We start from the raw sequence: 19455 nt of genomic DNA, 5'->3' as shown, positions 1-19455 counted from the left end.
ACTGAATTGAGTTTTATTTTTATTTACGACTAGTTTCGAAAACGACAATTGTTTTCATCTTCTGGTACAAATTAAAACTTTTAATTTAATATACATATATATATATATATATATATATATATATATATAATATATATATATATATATATATATATATATATATATATATATATATATATATATATACATATATATATATATATATATATATATATATATATATATATATATATATATATATATATATATATATATATATATATATATATATATATATATATATATATATATATATATATATATATATATATATATATATGTACATATATACATCCAAACTTTACTGTGATTACGGATATTACATATGGTTTAAAATTATCCCGTGCCATATGTTACTCAGTGCGGCATCTCTGACAGCTTCCTGATGTGCGTCATTAGTTGCAGATCTCGCTAGACGCGTCACTTCGCCGAATTTTAACCACAGAGAAAAGTCCGTCTTTTTAAATCTGTTGTATAAATTGAATCCACAAGATTTTTGGATATAGAGTGGAACCTCTCATAACGAGTAATTTGCATAACGAGCAAAATAATGTGAAAAAGTTGCTCCCTTTTTTTTGTTGATTTTTTTTTACAAAATACATATTTAAATTTATAAAATAGTTGGAAAATATACAAAATATTGAAAATATAACGTTTCTACCTCTCTAATAAAGTAGATATTTGTGTTTAGAGAGGGAGTTCGTTTTAATTTTTTTTATAACAAAGCAAATTATAATAAATGAAATAAAATGAATTAAAAAAATATTCCTTGGTATGGAGTGTTTAGGTTGAGGCTTATATGTTTTTAAAATTTAGTTTTAAAGGTTTGATAATTTTCCGTCCGCCTCCGTGGTGTAATGGTCAGCGTGTTTAGCTACCGTGCTGGAGGTCCCAGGTTTGATTCCCAGGGGGGGGTGAGAATAAATATTAGTGATTTTACACCCTAATATTTAGTTTATATTACTCTGAACTGGTCCCTGAAGCGCAGGAGTGATCACCTTGCCTTCATATAATTAACGATCATGTTAACATTGCGTCAATACGATGCAGTGCCCTATGCACCATTGGTTGCGGATAAGGGTTAGAGAGAGAATTTTTTTGGATTTTAAGTTTTCCCGAAGTTTATTTTTACCTACGTACGTATATCGTAGTCATACAGGAGAAAGTGACCAAGTACATTTTTTAGAAAAACGTGATTATGGACTATTTGATATTTTACTAGCATAATATTGCCCAGAAAAAAAATCCCAAAGGATTTTAAACATGGAAGTATAATATATTAGAAGTATAAAAAATGACTAACTGCATTGGTGTTTATTTTATTGCCAATAAAATAAACACCAATGTAATAATAGTGACTTAAATGGCCCTCCTGAACATTTTACGTTTTGTCAGTTGGTCACTTTCTCCTGTACGACTACGATATATATAATGATTTAACGCTGCTGTTCTTTTACATCTGTGCAATATTAAATTATTAGGAAGTCTAGGGTTACGTGAATTTCGCACTTCAGATGTTTTTTCTTTAAAAGTTTGTAAGATAGAGGCTTTATTAAAAATTTCTTTAATTGTTGGTACATTAAGTTCTAATACTAATTTTGACGGGTAAGTTCTGGGCTTTTTAAAAAAAAATTCGCAATCCTTTTTTGAAAAATTGAGAGTGATTTTAAATTTCGTAGTCATACAGGAGAAAGTGACCAAGTGCATTTGTTTACAAAAACGTGATCATTGACTAATTGATATCTTACTAGCTTAATATTGCCCTGAAAAAATCCCAAAGGATTTTAAACATGGAAATATAATATATCAACTTGTAAAAAATGACTAACTGCATTGATGTTTATTTTGTTGCCAAGCAAAAGTGACTTAAATGACCTTCCTGAACATTTTCCGTTTTGTCAGTTGGTCACTTTCTCCTGTACGAATACGATTTGTTCTGTAAGCTCACGAGCTCATTAACGAGCGATATTTCGCATAACGAATTGCAGAGAAAGGATTAGTCCCTTTTTCATAACAGTCTTTTGTTAGTCAGGGCCGGTCAAAAAAAAATGTTTCTTTACAACATTTTGAGTGTGTCCAAATACTTGTTCAGAAAATCTGGATTATCTTCAATTATAGGAGTTAATAACTTCTATAATTGGAGATAATCCAGATTTTGTGAACAAGTATTTGGACACATTCAAAATGTTGTAAATAAATTGACTGGTCAAATTATAAGCTAAAATAATAAAAATGTAAATTTTATTTTCTGGCGTTTCTCATATTACATATGTGTGATTATAATCCAGGATTCGGATCTCACATACTAATAAAAGAGTTTCTGCTCAATAAAAAAGCTTCTTTTCATCTCACCAATAGATGTCCCTAGTGAAGTTCTAGTGATTCAAGAACAATGTTTGTAAAATGGTTTAATATGTATAGAACTTCCAAGAATTTTAGTAGTGTGGTTGTCAATAATGGGTAGAAGTGGTGAATATGTTCATGTCGCTCACTCCTTTCAAGAACGTCATAAATAAAAAATCGTCAATTTTCAGTTATGCATGTTTTCGGAATGCGTAAAAAATGTACTATATCCCAGCACAAGAGGCATATTAACATGATATTTACCCGCTACAGGGCAGAAAATGTTGTTTTTGCATTTTGAAGAAAAGGTATTTTTTATATTTTTTAAAAATATTCTAAATATTTTTCAAATGGAGAAAAAACCTTCAGGTTTTACCTAAAAAGATCTGTTGCACAGTAAAAAGTTCAATAAGTGGCTTGATATTTATTTTTAATACATTGTGTTATATTTTTTAACTTTAAAAACGATCTCCTGAAAAAAAATGTTTTTTGATTTATGACGTTCTTGAAAGGAGTGAGCGATGTGTAAAGTGATCACTTAAACTAGCCTATGATGGTCGTCAGACCCGTAAATGCCCAGACTTCCATATTCTTCATCATCTTTGATGAGATGTCAAAAAATAATAATGTTTCGCTTAATCAGTATTTCTTACGTGTTTTGCAACGTTTTCCGCAACGGTATAGATCGGAGAGTTGCTTTGTGGATTTACTAATTTGTATAATTTATTTATTTTCAGATTACACCCAGCCGATGTCTCAATGCTGAAGAAAAGTGCCGTTGAACCCAGCAAATTAAACAGGACTTCAAATATAAGATGCATTCAGCTTTTAAACTCGTATTAAACTTTACTGATGTGAGGAAATAACGTCCCAATACTCTGCGACGCATTTGAAATGTCAACCAGCACGGTTGGCCGCAAACGCACCGATAACTCGTCGTAAACAATCGATATTTTGACTACCCGGTCGACATATTGACATTCCGCCGGTCGCGACATACATGCAGCATTCCGTGTGAATGACTCACATATGCGAGAACATTTTGAAAATATCCTTCGATAAAAAGGACGCTGTCAGATACGCAAATAGCCTTGCAAAAAAGTTATGGATTTGATCGAAAATCTACCATTCGAATCAAGCTTGTTATTAAGTAAATCTTTTAAATCGACTATCATTTCGTTGACTTAGTTTTAAACTGTAACGATTATTAATTTGATGAAGTAATAAGTACGGATACTGGTAATTTGAAAGTTATATATCAAATAAATCATCAAGTCTATAAGGATCTGTTTGGATTGGATTTTGATATGGCAGCTACAAAGACAGACATTGGACGGAACGGGCACGAGCTGGCACCCCTGAACACTAGAGCCAATGGAGATGGTCATCATGGAGTGACCATAGTGCTGCAGGGCTCGCGAGGGTCACTCCAGCGGCCTGATATGGACGATCCTGGCGAAGATCGGGCCGCCTGGTCGGGGAAGCTGCAGTTCTTCCTGTCCATCATTGGGTACTCTGTCGGGCTTGGAAACATCTGGAGGTTCCCGTACCTCTGCCAGCAGAATGGCGGCGGTGAGTGAAAAATTAACTATATTTGGCTTTTTACGGGACCTTGACTTCATATCAATTCTTTATTTTAGTGCGTTCACACAAACATCATGGTTAGATTAACGCAGAGAACATCATAGTCTAAGCTTAACTCGAAGGTGCACAGTTTACACCCACGCTGTGCCAGGCGGGTTTCCCGCAAGGTATCGGACCCTCCCGATCTTTGCACGAAACAGTCATTCTTTATAAATGTTTTGGCTTTTACACAATCACTGGTGGATTCTCATTTGCTCAAATGCGGCAATTCTGCTAGTTACCTTTCACCATTTTTTTAAATTTTATTTTCAATATGGAAATTACATTTATTATTTACCTTTATTTATTGTTTCGGCATTAACTTTGTGGTAAGACATGTTACAATGATTAAAGAAAACACTTGTTTTTTACCACTTGAGTTTTATTATAGACTACATGTTTCAGAAGTTAAACTTCCATCATTCAGGTCTGTATAATAACTAATAACAGGTCTGTAGTTATTATACAGACCTGAATGATGGAAGTTTAACTTTTGAAACATGTAGTCTAAAATAAAACTCAAGTGGTAAAAAACAAGTGTTTTCTTTAATCATTGTATTATTTACCTGCTTATTATGTACAAGGTTTATACATCATTTAGTGGATTTTTTTGTTTCTTCTGGCTAATTAAATGCGTTTTTAATTGAATCTGTGTTGGGAACAGGAGGGATAATCTAGTGAACTTAAGGTGAAAGTTTTTTTGCATTTTGCACAAAATACATTTTGATTGCTCATAACAAACGCTCAAAACGCTTCAACAATCTTATCACGCTCATATCAAATAAAGTTGGGTAAAAAACTTTTCAGTAAGATGTCACTCATAATTGTAGAGGTCCTCACCAAAACGTTACATTTCCATTATAAATGATTTTAAATACATATTCAGGAATTCTAGCTTGTAAAATTGTTACGTTTTGGTGCGATTTAATGATTGCATATTGGTTTTACACAGGATTGGTCACGTTTTATCGCCACTTTAATTAGGATTTCGATAGAATACGGTCAACATAACAGATTTGCATTTAAATGATTTTTGTGCAATATTGGGAATGTAAGAGGACCTCCACATTTCGCTCACTTCTTTTAACAACGTCATATTATATCAAAAAACTTGATTTTTCAGGAGATCGTTTATAATGTTCAAAATATAATAAAATGTATTAAAAACAAATATCAAGCCACTTATTGAACTTTTTGCTATGGAACAGATCTTTTTAAGTAAAACCCGAATGTTTTTTTTCCGTTTGAAAAATATTTAGTAAATTTAAAAAAATACTTAAACAATACCTTTTCTTCAAAATGCAAAAAAAACACGTTCTGACCTGTAGCGGGTAAATATTAAGTTAAAAATATGCTTTTGCTGGGATATAGAACATTTTCTGGGTATTCCGAAAACACGCACAGCTGAAAATTGTCGATTTTTGATATATGACATTTTTTAAAGAAGTGAGCGATTTATCAAGTTAAAATAATAATAAAACATTTTTAATGTTAACTATCTTTGCACAAATTAATATTCCCAATACGCAGTAGGATGTTGTGGTTCCATGCCAATTATTTAGTCGTTAGAGCGCACATTATTTGTCCATCGCTTTCGGATGGATGATAAAATAACAATGGGTTTATGCGAGAAAATGGAGCGTTCGTGTTATTATTAGGGCTGTGATTAAATTTAACGCTAAACGTTTTAAGATTGGCAGTAGCCAATGTATATATATATATATTTATATATATATATATATATATATATATATATATATATATATATATATATATATATATATATATATATATATATATGTATATATATATATATATATGTATATATATATATATACATATATATATACATATATATATATATATATATATATATATATATATATATATATATATATATATATATATATATATATATATATATATATATATACTTGTTCACAAAATCTGGATTATCTCCACTCATAGGAGTATTTTTAATAATATTTTTTGACATCTCATCAAAGATGAAGAAGAATATGGAAGAAAAAATAAATAAATAAAAGAGTTTCTGCTCAATAAAAAGCTTCTTTTCATCTCACCAGTAGATGTCTCTAGTGAAATTCTAGTGATTCAAGAACAATGTTTCCAAATTGGTTCATATATATAGAACTTCCAAGAATTTGAGTAGTGTGGTTGTCAATAATGGATAGTATTGGTGAATGTTACACGTGTGTAAAGTAATCACTAAAACCAGCATATGACGGTCGTCAGCCCCGTAAATGCCCAGACTTACATATTCTTCTTCATCTTTGACGAGATATCAAAAAATAGTATTAAAAATATTATTTAAACGATTTTGGCCAGCCTTGGTGCAAAGACTTTAGTTTCCACTGCGCAGGTGGGGCCGATAAAACACATTGATTGGTAATGATAATAAAATAATATAGAATAGCTATTATAGTGGGTGTGACAGATTTTTTAATGGCTCGGTAATTAGTCGTTCAGATAACATTAAGCCTTATGTAGTGAGGGTATCTGCTTCGTACTCATCGACAACAAAAAGTTTCAACTCTTTACCTTTTTAACTTACTAACCATCACGCCACTTCACCGCAGCGGTAGGCAGAGAGAATAGAACGCCACTCTGTCCTTGCAAACGTTCTTCGCCTCTTCCACGTTCATGCATCCCCTCATACATACCCGCCGGTTGTTTCGACTCCTAACCAGACTCCTTACCTTCAATAACACTTTTCTTCAAAACCATAATAATAATAATAAAACCTTTATCCGCACCCCAATGGTGCATAGGGCACTGTGTCTTATAAACGCAGTGTTATCATGATCGTTTTACACATGAAGGAAAGGTGATCAGCCCTCCGCTTCAGGTACCAGTCCATGGTAATATTGAATAAATATTACAGTGAAAAAATTACTTTTATTTATTTTTTTACCCCCCTTGGGAATCGAACCCTGGACCTCCAGAACGGTAGCCGAGCGTGCTGACCATTACACTACGGAGGCGGACAAAAACCATACATTTATATTATTTATTGATTCGGTATTAACTTTGTATGTTGATTTATAAAAGGTTTATAATTGAACACTTGTATAGCCACTTAATTGTCCGCCTCCGTAGTGTAATGGTCAGCACGCTCGGCTACCGTTATGGAGGTCCCGGGCTCGATTCCCAGGGGGGGGGTCAAATAAATATAAGTGATTTTTCACTCTAATATTTATTCAATATTACCCTGAACTGGTACCTGAAGCGGAAGGCTGATCACCTTCCCTTCGAGTGTTAACGATCAAGATAACACTGTGTTTATAATGCAGTGCCCTATGCACCATTGGGTGCGGATAAGGGTTTGAATGAAAAAAATGAATGATAACCACGTAATGAGTTTTATTGCATTACACACGTCTAGTTTCGAAAAGTAAAACTGGAAACAGAAAAATTTACTTTTCGCCTGTAGATGAAAACATCTGGTCGTTTTCTAAACTAGTCGTGTGTAGTGACATAAAACTCATTGAGACCATAAAACTCATTTAACCAGACAAGACAAACAAGGTGGCTTGGTGGGTCTCTGCAAAAAAAAAAAAAGTTCTAAGCATGTATAAATTATGATTTAAATAAATGTATACAAATAAAAAAAAAAAAAAATTTTTTAAAAAAAAAAGTGGTTTTACAAGTGTAAATTTAATTTTTTTGTCCGCCTCCGTAGTGTTATGGTCAGCATGCTTGCCTACCGTTCTGGAGGTCCCGGGTTCGATTCCCAGGGGGGTTTAATAAATATAAGTAATTTTTTCACTCTAATATTTATTCAATATTACACTGGACTGGTACCTGAAGTGGTGGGCTGATCACCTTTCCATCATGTGTAATCGATCGAGATAACACTGCGTTTATATGAAGCAGTGCCCTATGCACCATTGGGGTGCGGTAAGGGATTTTTAATTTAAAAAATATATTGAATTATATAAAGTTATATATCGAAGAAAAACTATTTTTTCTATGAAAAATGGTGTTTTAAAAAAAAAATAATTACCTACGTTAAATGTTACCTGGGTTTAAAAAAATAATTATACCAGTGAAAAAAAATACGTGGAAAAATTCCAACTCGATACTGTCGGCATTTGAAGTGCTGCCCTTATCACACCACATTTATGTAAGTACATGTCGTCTCGGTTATGGGTTTAACATTCAAGATAACGTAGCTAAGCGTTTTACACTTGAACGTGACACCCTGGATTAGGGCTTAATGTCATAAATCGGTTGGCTAATTTAACTTAACACCTACGCCTCTTCCACATTATTCATGCACCTCCTCATACATTCTTTTTCAAATCCTTATCCGCACCCCTATGGTGTATAGGGCACTGCATCATATAAACGCAGTGTTATCTTGATCGTTAACACGTGAAGGAAAGGCGATCAGCCCTCCGCTTCAGGTACCAGTCCAGGGTAATATTGAATAAATATTAGAGGAAAAAAATCACTCATATTTTTTTGAATCCCACCCTGGGAATCGAACCCGGGACCTCCAGAACGGTAGCCGAGCATGCTGACCATTACACTACGGAGGCTGATTTAATTGTCTAATTATTAATATATTTCACACCGGTGGTTTTTTATATTTATATATATTTTTTAAATATCGCTTACTCCTTTCAAGAACGTCATAAAAACTTGATTTTTCAGGAGAACGTTTTTAAAGTTTAAACATATAATACAATGTGTTAAAAATAAATATCAAGCCACTTACTGAACTTTTTACTGTGCAACAGATCTTTTTAGGTAAAACGTGAAGGTTTTTTTCTCCATTTGAAAAATATTTAGTATATTTAAAAAAATAATTGAATAATACATTTTCATCAAAATAAAATTTTTCATAAATATTTAGTTAAAAATATGCCTCTTTTGCTGGGATATAGTACATTTTCTGGGCATTCAGAAAACATGCACAACTGAAAATTGACGATTTTTGATTTTCGACGTTCTTGAAAGGAGTTTGCGATATGTCTCGAAAGGATTAAATTAGTTTCCGATAGGTATATCCGTTCCACATTTAGTACGGCAAGCGGCACCTACAGAATTGGCAGTACGACTGTCAAACGTTGTGTTATTTACGGCCAAAATACTACTGGAATTACGTCACTGGTGCTAAAATATTATTTCTGCGAATAAAACTACAACACTGTAAGAAATAGCACGGTGGCATGGTGTGACGTCACCGCGTACTCTATAACGATTGCCACGCAAGCAATGGGAAGACGTCTGCTCTGTGGTGGGCAGATAACCCAATTTCCTTCCCATTACACTTTCCGATGAATGTCCCCTAAGTACCACCAGTCGCCAACTTCATGCCAGTATCATTACGCGGATGACATAAAAGGGAATCTATTGCCAAAACCTTTGTATCATCTCTACATGTTTTTTTTTTTTAACATGTAGAGATGCTACAATAAAGGAAGTGTTTCTGCTAAATAAAAAAAGCTTTTTTTCATCTCACCAATAGATGTCTCTAGTGTAGTTCTAATGATTCAGGAACAACGTTTCGAAATTGGTTCATATATATATAAAACTTCCGAGAATTGAGACGTGTGGTACAATCATACACCTAAGTAACTTCACTGCTAACTTAGAATCAATGAAATGTATAAACTCATGTCTCTAGCGAGATGGCGAGTGTTTTTGCCTACAATTTTCACTCTTGAATTACATGAACAAACATAAAGAGTAAATCCACTCAGCAGGCATAGGTTATGAAGCTTATAAAGTTAAAGCCTGAGTAGGGACATGATAAACGGTGTTTCATAAGCCGTAGCTAGATTTCAAAGTCACTTGGACGTTACGTAATTAAAAAAAAAAGACGTGTGGTTGTCAATATTGGGTAGAATTGGTGAACGTTACACTTGTGTAAAGTGAGCACTTACACCAGCCTGTGACGTAGAGGCTAACGACCGTCATAGGCTGGTTTAAGTGATACACACGTGTTACATTCACCAATTCTACCCATTATCGACAACCACACTACTCAAATTCTTGGAAGTTCTATATATATATATGAACCAATATTGAAACATTATTCTTGAATCACTAGAACTTCACTAGAGACATCTATTGGTGAGATGGAAAGTGATCACTTAAATCAGCTTATGACGGTCGTCAGCCCCGTAAATGCCCAGACTTCCCTATTCTTCTTCATCTTTGATGAGATGTCAAAAAATAATATGAATCATTTTAAATCAGTTAGTTAGTCAGAGCACCCATTTGATATGCAGGAACGTATTCACATTTGCATATACCCGGTGCAGAGTGCTGTTCCCGGATTCGCGTGGGTGTCGAAATGGGGGGGAGAAGGGGAAGGTTGTGTAACTCGCGAGGACGGGTGCGGAGGAGTGACGGGGTGAATCGATTTTGCGAATCTGGCACTGTTCGTCTCTCCACCGCACCGCCGTGTATAGTACAGTGATGGAAAATTGGGGTGATCGAAACATTTATTTTTGGTGCGATGTTTATGTTGAACTCAGTATCAATGTGGGTGCGGTTTAGAACTTCAAGTCCCAAACATAGAAACCATTTTAAAAAAAAAACGCAATTTTTCAATTACTCAAGGTGACAAATATTTGAATTTTGAAATGATTTTTCAACTCCAAAATGTAACACCCAACAATTTCAGTTGAATTAAATATTTCAATAGACTCCTATAATAATTAAAATTTAAATTAAAAATTAAAATTTCTATAAAAATAAAGAAATTAAAAAAATAGAAGATATAAAAATTCTTAAGAATAAAATTAATGTCCATTACATATAAATCTTTAAAAAAATATATAAAAAAGACTATTATACCATTAATTATATAAAACATTAAACCTTTAGTGTAAGTCCCTCTCCAAGCACAAGAGCTCAGTTTCTTTTTTGGAGAGGCACAGCGAATCTAAAACCATAAGTGTGCCATATGTTTAAATGTTTAGAAATTGTATTATGTTGTACTTAAAAATGTAACTATATTAAAAAAATAAAAATAAAAAAAGTATATATATATATATATATATATATATATATATATATATATATATATATATATATATATATATATATATATATATATATATATATATATCCCGTCTCTTCGTCAGGACAATCACTACCACAGCATGCAAACAATACTACCCTTCACCACCATAGCACAGTTTACACACTTAAAACTACACAAAATGTTTAACACATGCGATTTTCGGTCGACCCGAAGACCAACATGCACTAAGGGTTGCAGCACAAACATGCATTAAGAGCTGAGGTCAAACATGCAGTAGCAATTATGCAATTCATTTTTATAGAATGCTCTAATATCCTGTTTTTGAAAGTCTATATTTTCATTTTCCATCACTGTGGGCTGCGTGACGTAATAAATTGGATTACATGGACGCACTGATATCGGTTTAATATCCCAGAACTTAGATTGCTTTCGAGGGGCATTCGATAATACGCTCCGTGAAATAAATCTTTTTGATTACCCCCGTTATCGGCCGGACGGACGGTAATCGGGACATCTACCCTATTTATGTATGAAATGTTAAATCAAACATTGATTTTTTTGAGTCTATTAAGTTTTATTTAAACATTTGTTTGAAAATGCCGTAACTAGGCGAAACAAGTGTCACAAAATTTATTTTTATATGTTTTTTCAACAATAAATACAATTTTCATTAATTGATTCGGATGTCACTAAGTGGTAAAACCTATCCATTTTTCATTAAAGTTTTACTTAGTAAATACCACTATTTCTATCCATTTTAAATTAAATCGTGGTATTTGCTACGTCCACCTCCGTAGTGTAATGGTCAGCAACCTCGGCTACCGTTCTGGAGGTCCCGGGTTCGATTCCCAACTGGGGTAAAATAAATAAAAGTGATTTTTTCACTGTAATATTTATTCAATATTACCCTGGGCTGGTACCTGAAGCGGAGGGCTGATCACCTTCCTTCATGTGTAAACGATCAAGATAACACTGCGTTTATATGACGCAGTGCCCTATGCACCATTGGGGTGCGGATAAGGGTTTTATTATTATTATTATATTAGCTAAGTGAAACATTCATTAAAAATGTATAGATTTTATCACAAAGTGACTGCCGAATCAATTAATGAAAAAATAATTGATTTCAACCATTGAAAGCCCTGTAAATGCCCAGACTCAAAATCCATATTTAGGTTTTAAAAATTATTATTTAACTTTTTCTTCAAAAAATTCCTGACGTTTTTATTGGTTGATGTTCACTGATTTAGGGTGAGTGGAGCCTATTAACGAACGTGGGCGGCCACAGGTTACACAGTCTTGACGTTAGTTTGCCAAAAGGTTAATTAGCGACTTCAGTAGGAAGGATTACACAACACGTAGCACTGATTTAATTAATTTCCTAGAAAACCGTGGGTTAAAACAATAAATCGGTACGCTATATTACGGCCGCTACCTTTTTATCTTGTCACTGTAATTCCAGTACAGTTATTGTCACCATATGCGTTTTGGAGTGCAGCAATAATTGACATATCGCAGTCATACAGGAGAAAGTGACCAAGTGCAGTTTTTTACAAAACCGTGATCATTAAGTATTTGATATCTTACTAGCTTAACATTGCCCTGAAAACACCCCAAAGGATTTTAAACTTGTAAGTATAATATATTGACTTGGTAAAATGACTAACTGCATTGATGTTTATTTTCTTGCCAAGCAAAAGTGACTTAAATGGCCTTCCTGAACATTTTACGTTTTGGTAGTTGGTCACTTTCTCCTGTACGACTACGATATAGTAATTTGATTTAATCCTTACATATGCATTTGAGAATTACTCTCACATTTCAGCACGAAAGCACCTCCCAGCAAAGCACAATTAACACACTTTTTTATATTAAAAAATATATATATAATTTTTTTAAATATGCTTACATTTTTTATACAATTTAATACAATTTCTATTCATTTCTACTTAATACAATCTTATAATTTTAGTTGCGCTAAGCTTCTCCAAAAAAAGAGACTAAGTACCGTACCCGTCACACGTCACAATCTTTATTCAGAGTACCTGTCCTTCGAACTAATTATACGCGGAGTTCACCTATGTACGTTTCGAATGGCTAGTGAGTACAACTCGTGTTTTAGCCAAGTTGACATTTTCAATTGCGGAAAATCTGTGCTGAAAAGTCGAATGGTGAGCACAATCGAAAATGATGCGGAATGCATCGGAACACGTGTCACAGTAGATTTAAGGAAATAGTGGTATTTACTAAGTATAACTTAAATTTAAAAATCAATTAATTTTATTAGATGAAATCCTCTATTCCTAAAATATTGTAAAAAAGTTATGTATTCGACACAAAACTATATGTACTTATATCAATTTATTGTTTCGGCATTCACTTTGCGGTAAGACATAATGAAATTTAAACGAAATCACTTGTTTTTTACCACTTGAGTTATATTTATATTAACGACTAGTTTCGGAAGCTATGCTTTCATCTTCAGGCTTAAATATAAACTGAAAAGTTCATATTTAGACCTGAAGATGAAAGCGTAGATTCCGAAACTAGTCGTTAAAATAAAAATAAAATAAATGTAACTCATGTGTTTTCTTTTAAATTTTTCTTATATCAATATCAATAGTAATAAATAATTATAAAATTGTGTATAAAAAGTTAAATCTTTGTTATCAAAATTTGAAACAGTGCTTAGAGAAATGTCTTTTATAAATAATTTTGGAAGAAATTATGAAAAACTACATCGAGTCCATTATCTACTGAAACATATAACTTCTACGAGGCGATGCGCCCAAAAAGTTTGATAACCTCTGCCCTACACCTTGCCTAGCGGATGTGTCCTTTTTATAATGCAGGTTGTGACGTCAGTAAAAGTCTCTAATATATGGTATTTGCAATAAAACAATAAGTACAAAAAAGGCCAAATATAAAATCTTGGTGTAAAAAATAAAGTTTATGATATCAATATTTAAAACAGTGCTTAAAAAAAGATGTCTTGTGATTTTTAAAGAAATACTGAAAAACTACGTCGGCTTAGAATATACCTATAACATCTATGAAGTGATGCGCCCAAAAAGGTTGGGAGCCTCTGCCCTACACCCTGCCTAGCGAACGTGTCCAACAATGTAGGTTGTGACGTCAGTAAAAGTCTCTAATAGATGGTGTTTGATACAAAGCTATAGGTAGTCATATTGTGTTTAATGTCCCGGTCGTGTGGAGTTATGTTATAGGCTTGTGTGTTAGCACGTGGGGAGGGTTGAGATATGGCGAGCTTTCTGCATACATGTGTACATACATGTGTGATGTTATGGCTGCGTCAACAGAGGCCGTGTGTGTTCGGGTAGACACTCGACTGCGAAACTGGAATCGCTGGTTCGGCGCCAATTGCAAAATGAATTGAAGAAAGATTAACAGTATTTTTGACATGACGCAAAAATTAAGGCTTAGTATTCGTTAAATCGCTTCATTCGCCCGGCGAACACCGGAGAGGTCACATGTCTGCTCACGCCCGATACTTTGAAGAACGTATATTGGATATATTTTTTTGGTTTTTAGAATATATATATGTATAAGTATATGTAGAATATATATATGTGTAAATATGTATATATATATATATATATATATATATATATATATATATATATATATATATATGCATATATATATATATATATATATATATATATATATATATATATATATATATATATATATATATATATATATATATATATATATATATATATATATATATATATATATATATATATATATATATATATATATATATATATATATATATATATATATATATATATATATATATATATATATATATATATATATATATATATATATATATATATATATATATATATATATATATATATATATATATATATATATATATATATCTATATTTATTATATATATATATATATGTATAAGTATATGGAAAAAATATTTTTTATATTTTTTCAACTCCTCGCCTCTCATTTTCTCTTTTCTTTTCAAAACCATGTAATTATTTTAATGACAAAACTTATTTTTTAATGGAAAAATGGCGTTTAAAGAAAATAATGAAGTATGCAAAACAGCGGTCGGGGAATTTTGGCGAATAATAAGTCGATATTACCCCCTTTTTTTAAATTACCTAACGTCCAAGTGACTCTGCAATATAACTACGGTTTATGCAACACCGCTTATCATGACCCTACTCAGGCTTCAACTTTTTAAGTTTCATAGCTTATGCCTACTAGTGAGTGGATTTACTTTTTATGTTTAAAGTTACTATAATTTCATGTAATTCATGAGTGAAAATTCCAGGCAAAAACACTCGCGATATAACCCCCTCCCCCTATTTTGAAAAATCAATGTATAATTAAAATAAAACTTATTTATTGAATTAAATTTACACGAAAAAAATATATATGAACATAGTAGGTATGTAATAGACAAACAAAATAGAATACATACTCAAATTGGATCAAATGAAAATTCAGGATTTCAGGTTTCCTTTTCAGTTTTCATTGAAATGATGTAGCTTCATGTTTGATACGATTACCTAAAAATTGTTTTTCATGTAAGAGAAATTTGAATACTCTCAATCGATTTCTGAATTATTTAAATTTGTAACTAACAGTACACAATGGAGTTCTGGTTCTGGTTCTGGTTCCAACCCTTATGTATGGAAGCGAAGCATAGAGTTGGCAAAAGAAGGATGAAAGCAGACTGAATGCAGTCGAAATGCGATCCCTCAGACGAATGTCTGGCAAAACGATGTTTGATAGATGTTCGAATGATGAAATAAGGAAAGAATATAAGGCTGAGATGAGCATTATCGATAAAATTTCTAAGAAAGGTGTGTTGAGATGGTTTGGACATGTGGAGCGTATGAGTGAAGAAAGAACGGTTAAACAAAATTATGAGGCGAACGTAGTTGGAAAAAGAAGCAGAGGACGACCGAGGAAAACTTGGCACAATCAGGTATGTCAAACACTTGAAAGCGGCCGGGTCGGGAGTCGTAATAATCGTCGGGCATGCATGAGGAGATGCATGAATGTAGAAGACGCAAAGAATGTTTGCAAAGACAGAGTGGTTTAGCGTTCGATTCTCTCTGCCTACCCCTGCGGGGAAGCGGCGTGATGGTTAGTTAGTTAGTTAAATTTGTAAAATACTAACACGTTTACGAAATGGCAAACTAGAAAAATTTCCTTATTACCCCAAAAAAAATCATTTTTACCCCGGTTCCCCGACCGCTGACGTAAAATATTACCTGGATTTGGAGAAAATTAAGTTGCAACTTAACGAAGACTGGGCAATAATGATAAACATCTAGATTCTCCAGTCCTAATTTATAGTTATACATATCCCTCACTCCTTTCAACAACGTCATTTATCAAAAATCGTCCATTTTTAGTTGAGCAGGTTTTCGGAATGCCAAGAAAATGTACTATATCCCAGGAAAAGCGCCATATTTTTAGCTTAATATTTACCCGCTACAGGGCACAAAGTGTTGTTTTGCACTTTGAAGAAAGGGTATTGTTTCATTATTTTTTTTAAATACACTATATATTTTTCAAATGGAGAAAAAACCTTCAGATTTTACCTAGAAAGATCTGTTGCACAGTCAAAAATTCAATAAGTGGCTTGATATTTATTTTTAATAGATTGTATTATATTTTTAAACTTTGAAAACGATCTCCCGAAAAATCATGTTCTTTGATATATGACGTCGTTGAAAGGAGTGAGCGAAATATGGAAAAATTTGTATAGTTGTTATTTTATTATATAAAATGTAGCTCTACTAAGAAATGCCAGTACAAATTCTTTATTTTTATATCAGTATTAAAAAAAAATCATGGTTTAATTTCAATACATACAATTTTGTACAATCTTCTATAGCACCTCTTTATGAATGATATTTTCATTTTTTTGCACAAAAAAAAGTTTCAGTTTCAATAAGTTGCTTGATATTTATTTTTAATACATTTCAATATTCTTATTCTTGAACTTTATAAACGATCTCCTGAAAAATCAAGTTTTTTGATATATGACGTTGTTGAAAGGGAGTGAGCGATATAAAGAATTTCATTATAGTAAAAGGTAAAAAAATGTTTAATTTCCTCTCTTTTTTAAGAGTATTATAAATCGGGTATACCATTACTGTATTGTAATGTATAATAGCGGTTTCGGAATACTCGTACATATACACGGACACAGGTAATAGGTATAAGGCGTCCACATTTGCGAATAAAAGCGGATATATCGGTAAAATTCGGAGTAAATTCCATACAAATCTCTTTCCGTAATGGGGTGCCGAGTGATAGGAAAAGTTCGAGTGGCTGTTGTATTATTTTCATGAACTTTGCGTAGGATGTACGTATAACGATGTGTATAGGTGAGAGCTGAACAAATACTTGCTCTCAACTCTCAAGAGATGTACTTACAATATAATGATGATATAATATAGCTTTCAAGATTTAAACTCGAAAAGAGGTATTATTTTCGCATATCGCCCACTCCTTTCAACAACGTCATAAATCAAAAAACTTGATTTTTCAGGAGATCGTGTTTAAAGTTTAAGAATATAATGAAATGTATTAAAAATAAATACCAAGCCACTAATTGAACTTTTTACTGTGGAACAGATCTTTTCAGGTAAAACCTGAAGGTTTTTTCTCCATTTGAAAAATATTTAGTTCGTTTAAAAAAATAATTAAACAATACCTTTTCTTCAAAATGCAAAAACAACACTTTCTGCCCTGTAGCGGGTAAATATTAAGTTAAAAATATGCCGCTTTTGCTGGGATATAGTACATTTTCCGGGCATTCCGAAAACATGCACAACTGAAAATTGACGATTTTTGATATATGACGTTGTTGAAAGGAGCACAGTAAAAAACTATATGATTTAGCTTGCAAGATATAAAAACTCGAAAAAAGGTATTATTTTCGCATATGTTCGCAATGAATATTGGCCATTATCGGCTTTGCCACATCGTGAATACTTAAAAAAAAAATTAATATGAACCAATTTAGAAACCTTGTTCTTTAATCACTAGAACTTCACTAGAGACATCTATTGGTGAGATGTAAATAGGCTTTAAAGCTTAAAAAGCTTCTTTACATCTCACCAATAATATTAATGTTTTTGGATGATTTATTAATTACGAATACAATATGTACGAATATTTTTTTTTTAATATATACATAATAAAATATGAATACCATATTCTCAATGTGTTTTTCTCATTGTTTCTTAGTTTAAGGCCCTACATTAGTTAAATAGCCACTTGACTTTCTTTAAACGCAGATAATTGATTTGACGTAATTGTTTTTTGTTCTTAAAACATGGTTTTCGTTTGAAAAAAAAGTTTTTTTTATCGAAAGATACCTCTAGCGCGGCCGTCCGCGATCTGAATTTGAAGATTCCGAGCTCCCCCTTGAGGCTTTTGAAATTATGAGAATAATTCGGTTCTTATTTTGAAAACAATGAATTTGAAATATCGTGTGCAAAGTGTGGCGTAGTACCGCCGAGGCTCCTGATTGGCTGGCCGCGCGGGGGCACGTCCGCGCATGCGCACCGAGCGCCCGACCCCGTGACAATGTTTCCCAAGTGTGCTTGTCGTTGTGTTGGTCATATTGGCTGCCAAGCAAAAACACAGTAACCGCAAAACGTATTTTTTTAATCAGAAAATTGATTTTTTGTAGAAGATTTTACTGTAGAAAAGTGAGATGATATCTGTACCTGCCTGTGCAATATTTCTCGAATAGTCTCTGGCAGTGGTGTGAACAGAGAATTAATTAAGGTATGCAGTAGAGGTAGATAGTAAGGTAAGATGGTACTACTTACTAGGGTAGGCAGTAGAGGTAAGTAGTAAGGTAAGATGGTACTACTTAATAGGGTAGGCAGTAGAGGTAAGTAGTAAGGTAAGATGGTACTACTTAATAGGGTAGGCAGTAGAGGTAAGTAGTAAGGTAAGATGGTACTACGTACTAGGGTAGGCAGTAGAGGTAGGTAGTACATAAGGTGAGCTGGTACTATTTACTAGGGTAGGCAGTAGAGGTAGATAGTAAGGTAAGCTACTTACTAGGGTAGGCAGTAGAGGTAAGTAGTAAGGTAAGATGGTACTACGTACTAGGGTAGGCAGTAGAGGTAGGTAGTAAGGTGAGCTGGTACTATTTACTAGGGTAGGCAGTAGAGGTAGGTAGTAAGGTAAGCTCGTACCACTTACTAGGGTAGGCATTAGAGGTAGGAAGTAAGGTAAGCTGGTATTACGTACTAGGGTAGGCATTAGAGGTAGGAAGTAAGGTGAGCTAAGTACTACTATTTTTTTAATCATTTCTTTTTGACTCCTTACCTTTGAATAACTCATTTCTTTTCAAAACCGTATAATTATTTTAAAGAAAAACTTTTTTGAAAACAA

General features: G+C 32.9%; 1 protein-coding gene across 2 annotated transcripts in view; it reads left to right on the top strand.

Moving 5' to 3' along the window:
* The window catches only part of LOC148307138 (sodium-dependent neutral amino acid transporter B(0)AT3-like), an 85328-nt gene that overhangs the window by 28914 nt on the left and 36959 nt on the right, over window positions 1-19455 (top strand). For both annotated transcript variants that reach the window (XM_088263855.1, XM_088263854.1), the window contains exon 2: window positions 3120-3954. In XM_088263855.1, coding sequence (XP_088119981.1) covers window positions 3690-3954 — 265 coding nt within the window. In that variant the 5' untranslated portion in view covers window positions 3120-3689. The remainder of the gene's footprint in view (window positions 1-3119; window positions 3955-19455) is intronic.

Source organism: Brachycentrus maculatus, unplaced genomic scaffold (assembly GCF_059751285.1).
Source record: "Brachycentrus maculatus isolate JH-2025_06_01 unplaced genomic scaffold, ASM5975128v1 h1tg000206l, whole genome shotgun sequence".
In the NCBI taxonomy this organism is placed as follows: domain Eukaryota; kingdom Metazoa; phylum Arthropoda; class Insecta; order Trichoptera; family Brachycentridae; genus Brachycentrus; species Brachycentrus maculatus.
Note: the sequence above shows the minus strand (reverse complement) of the source record. Positions and strands in the feature narration are given on the sequence as shown.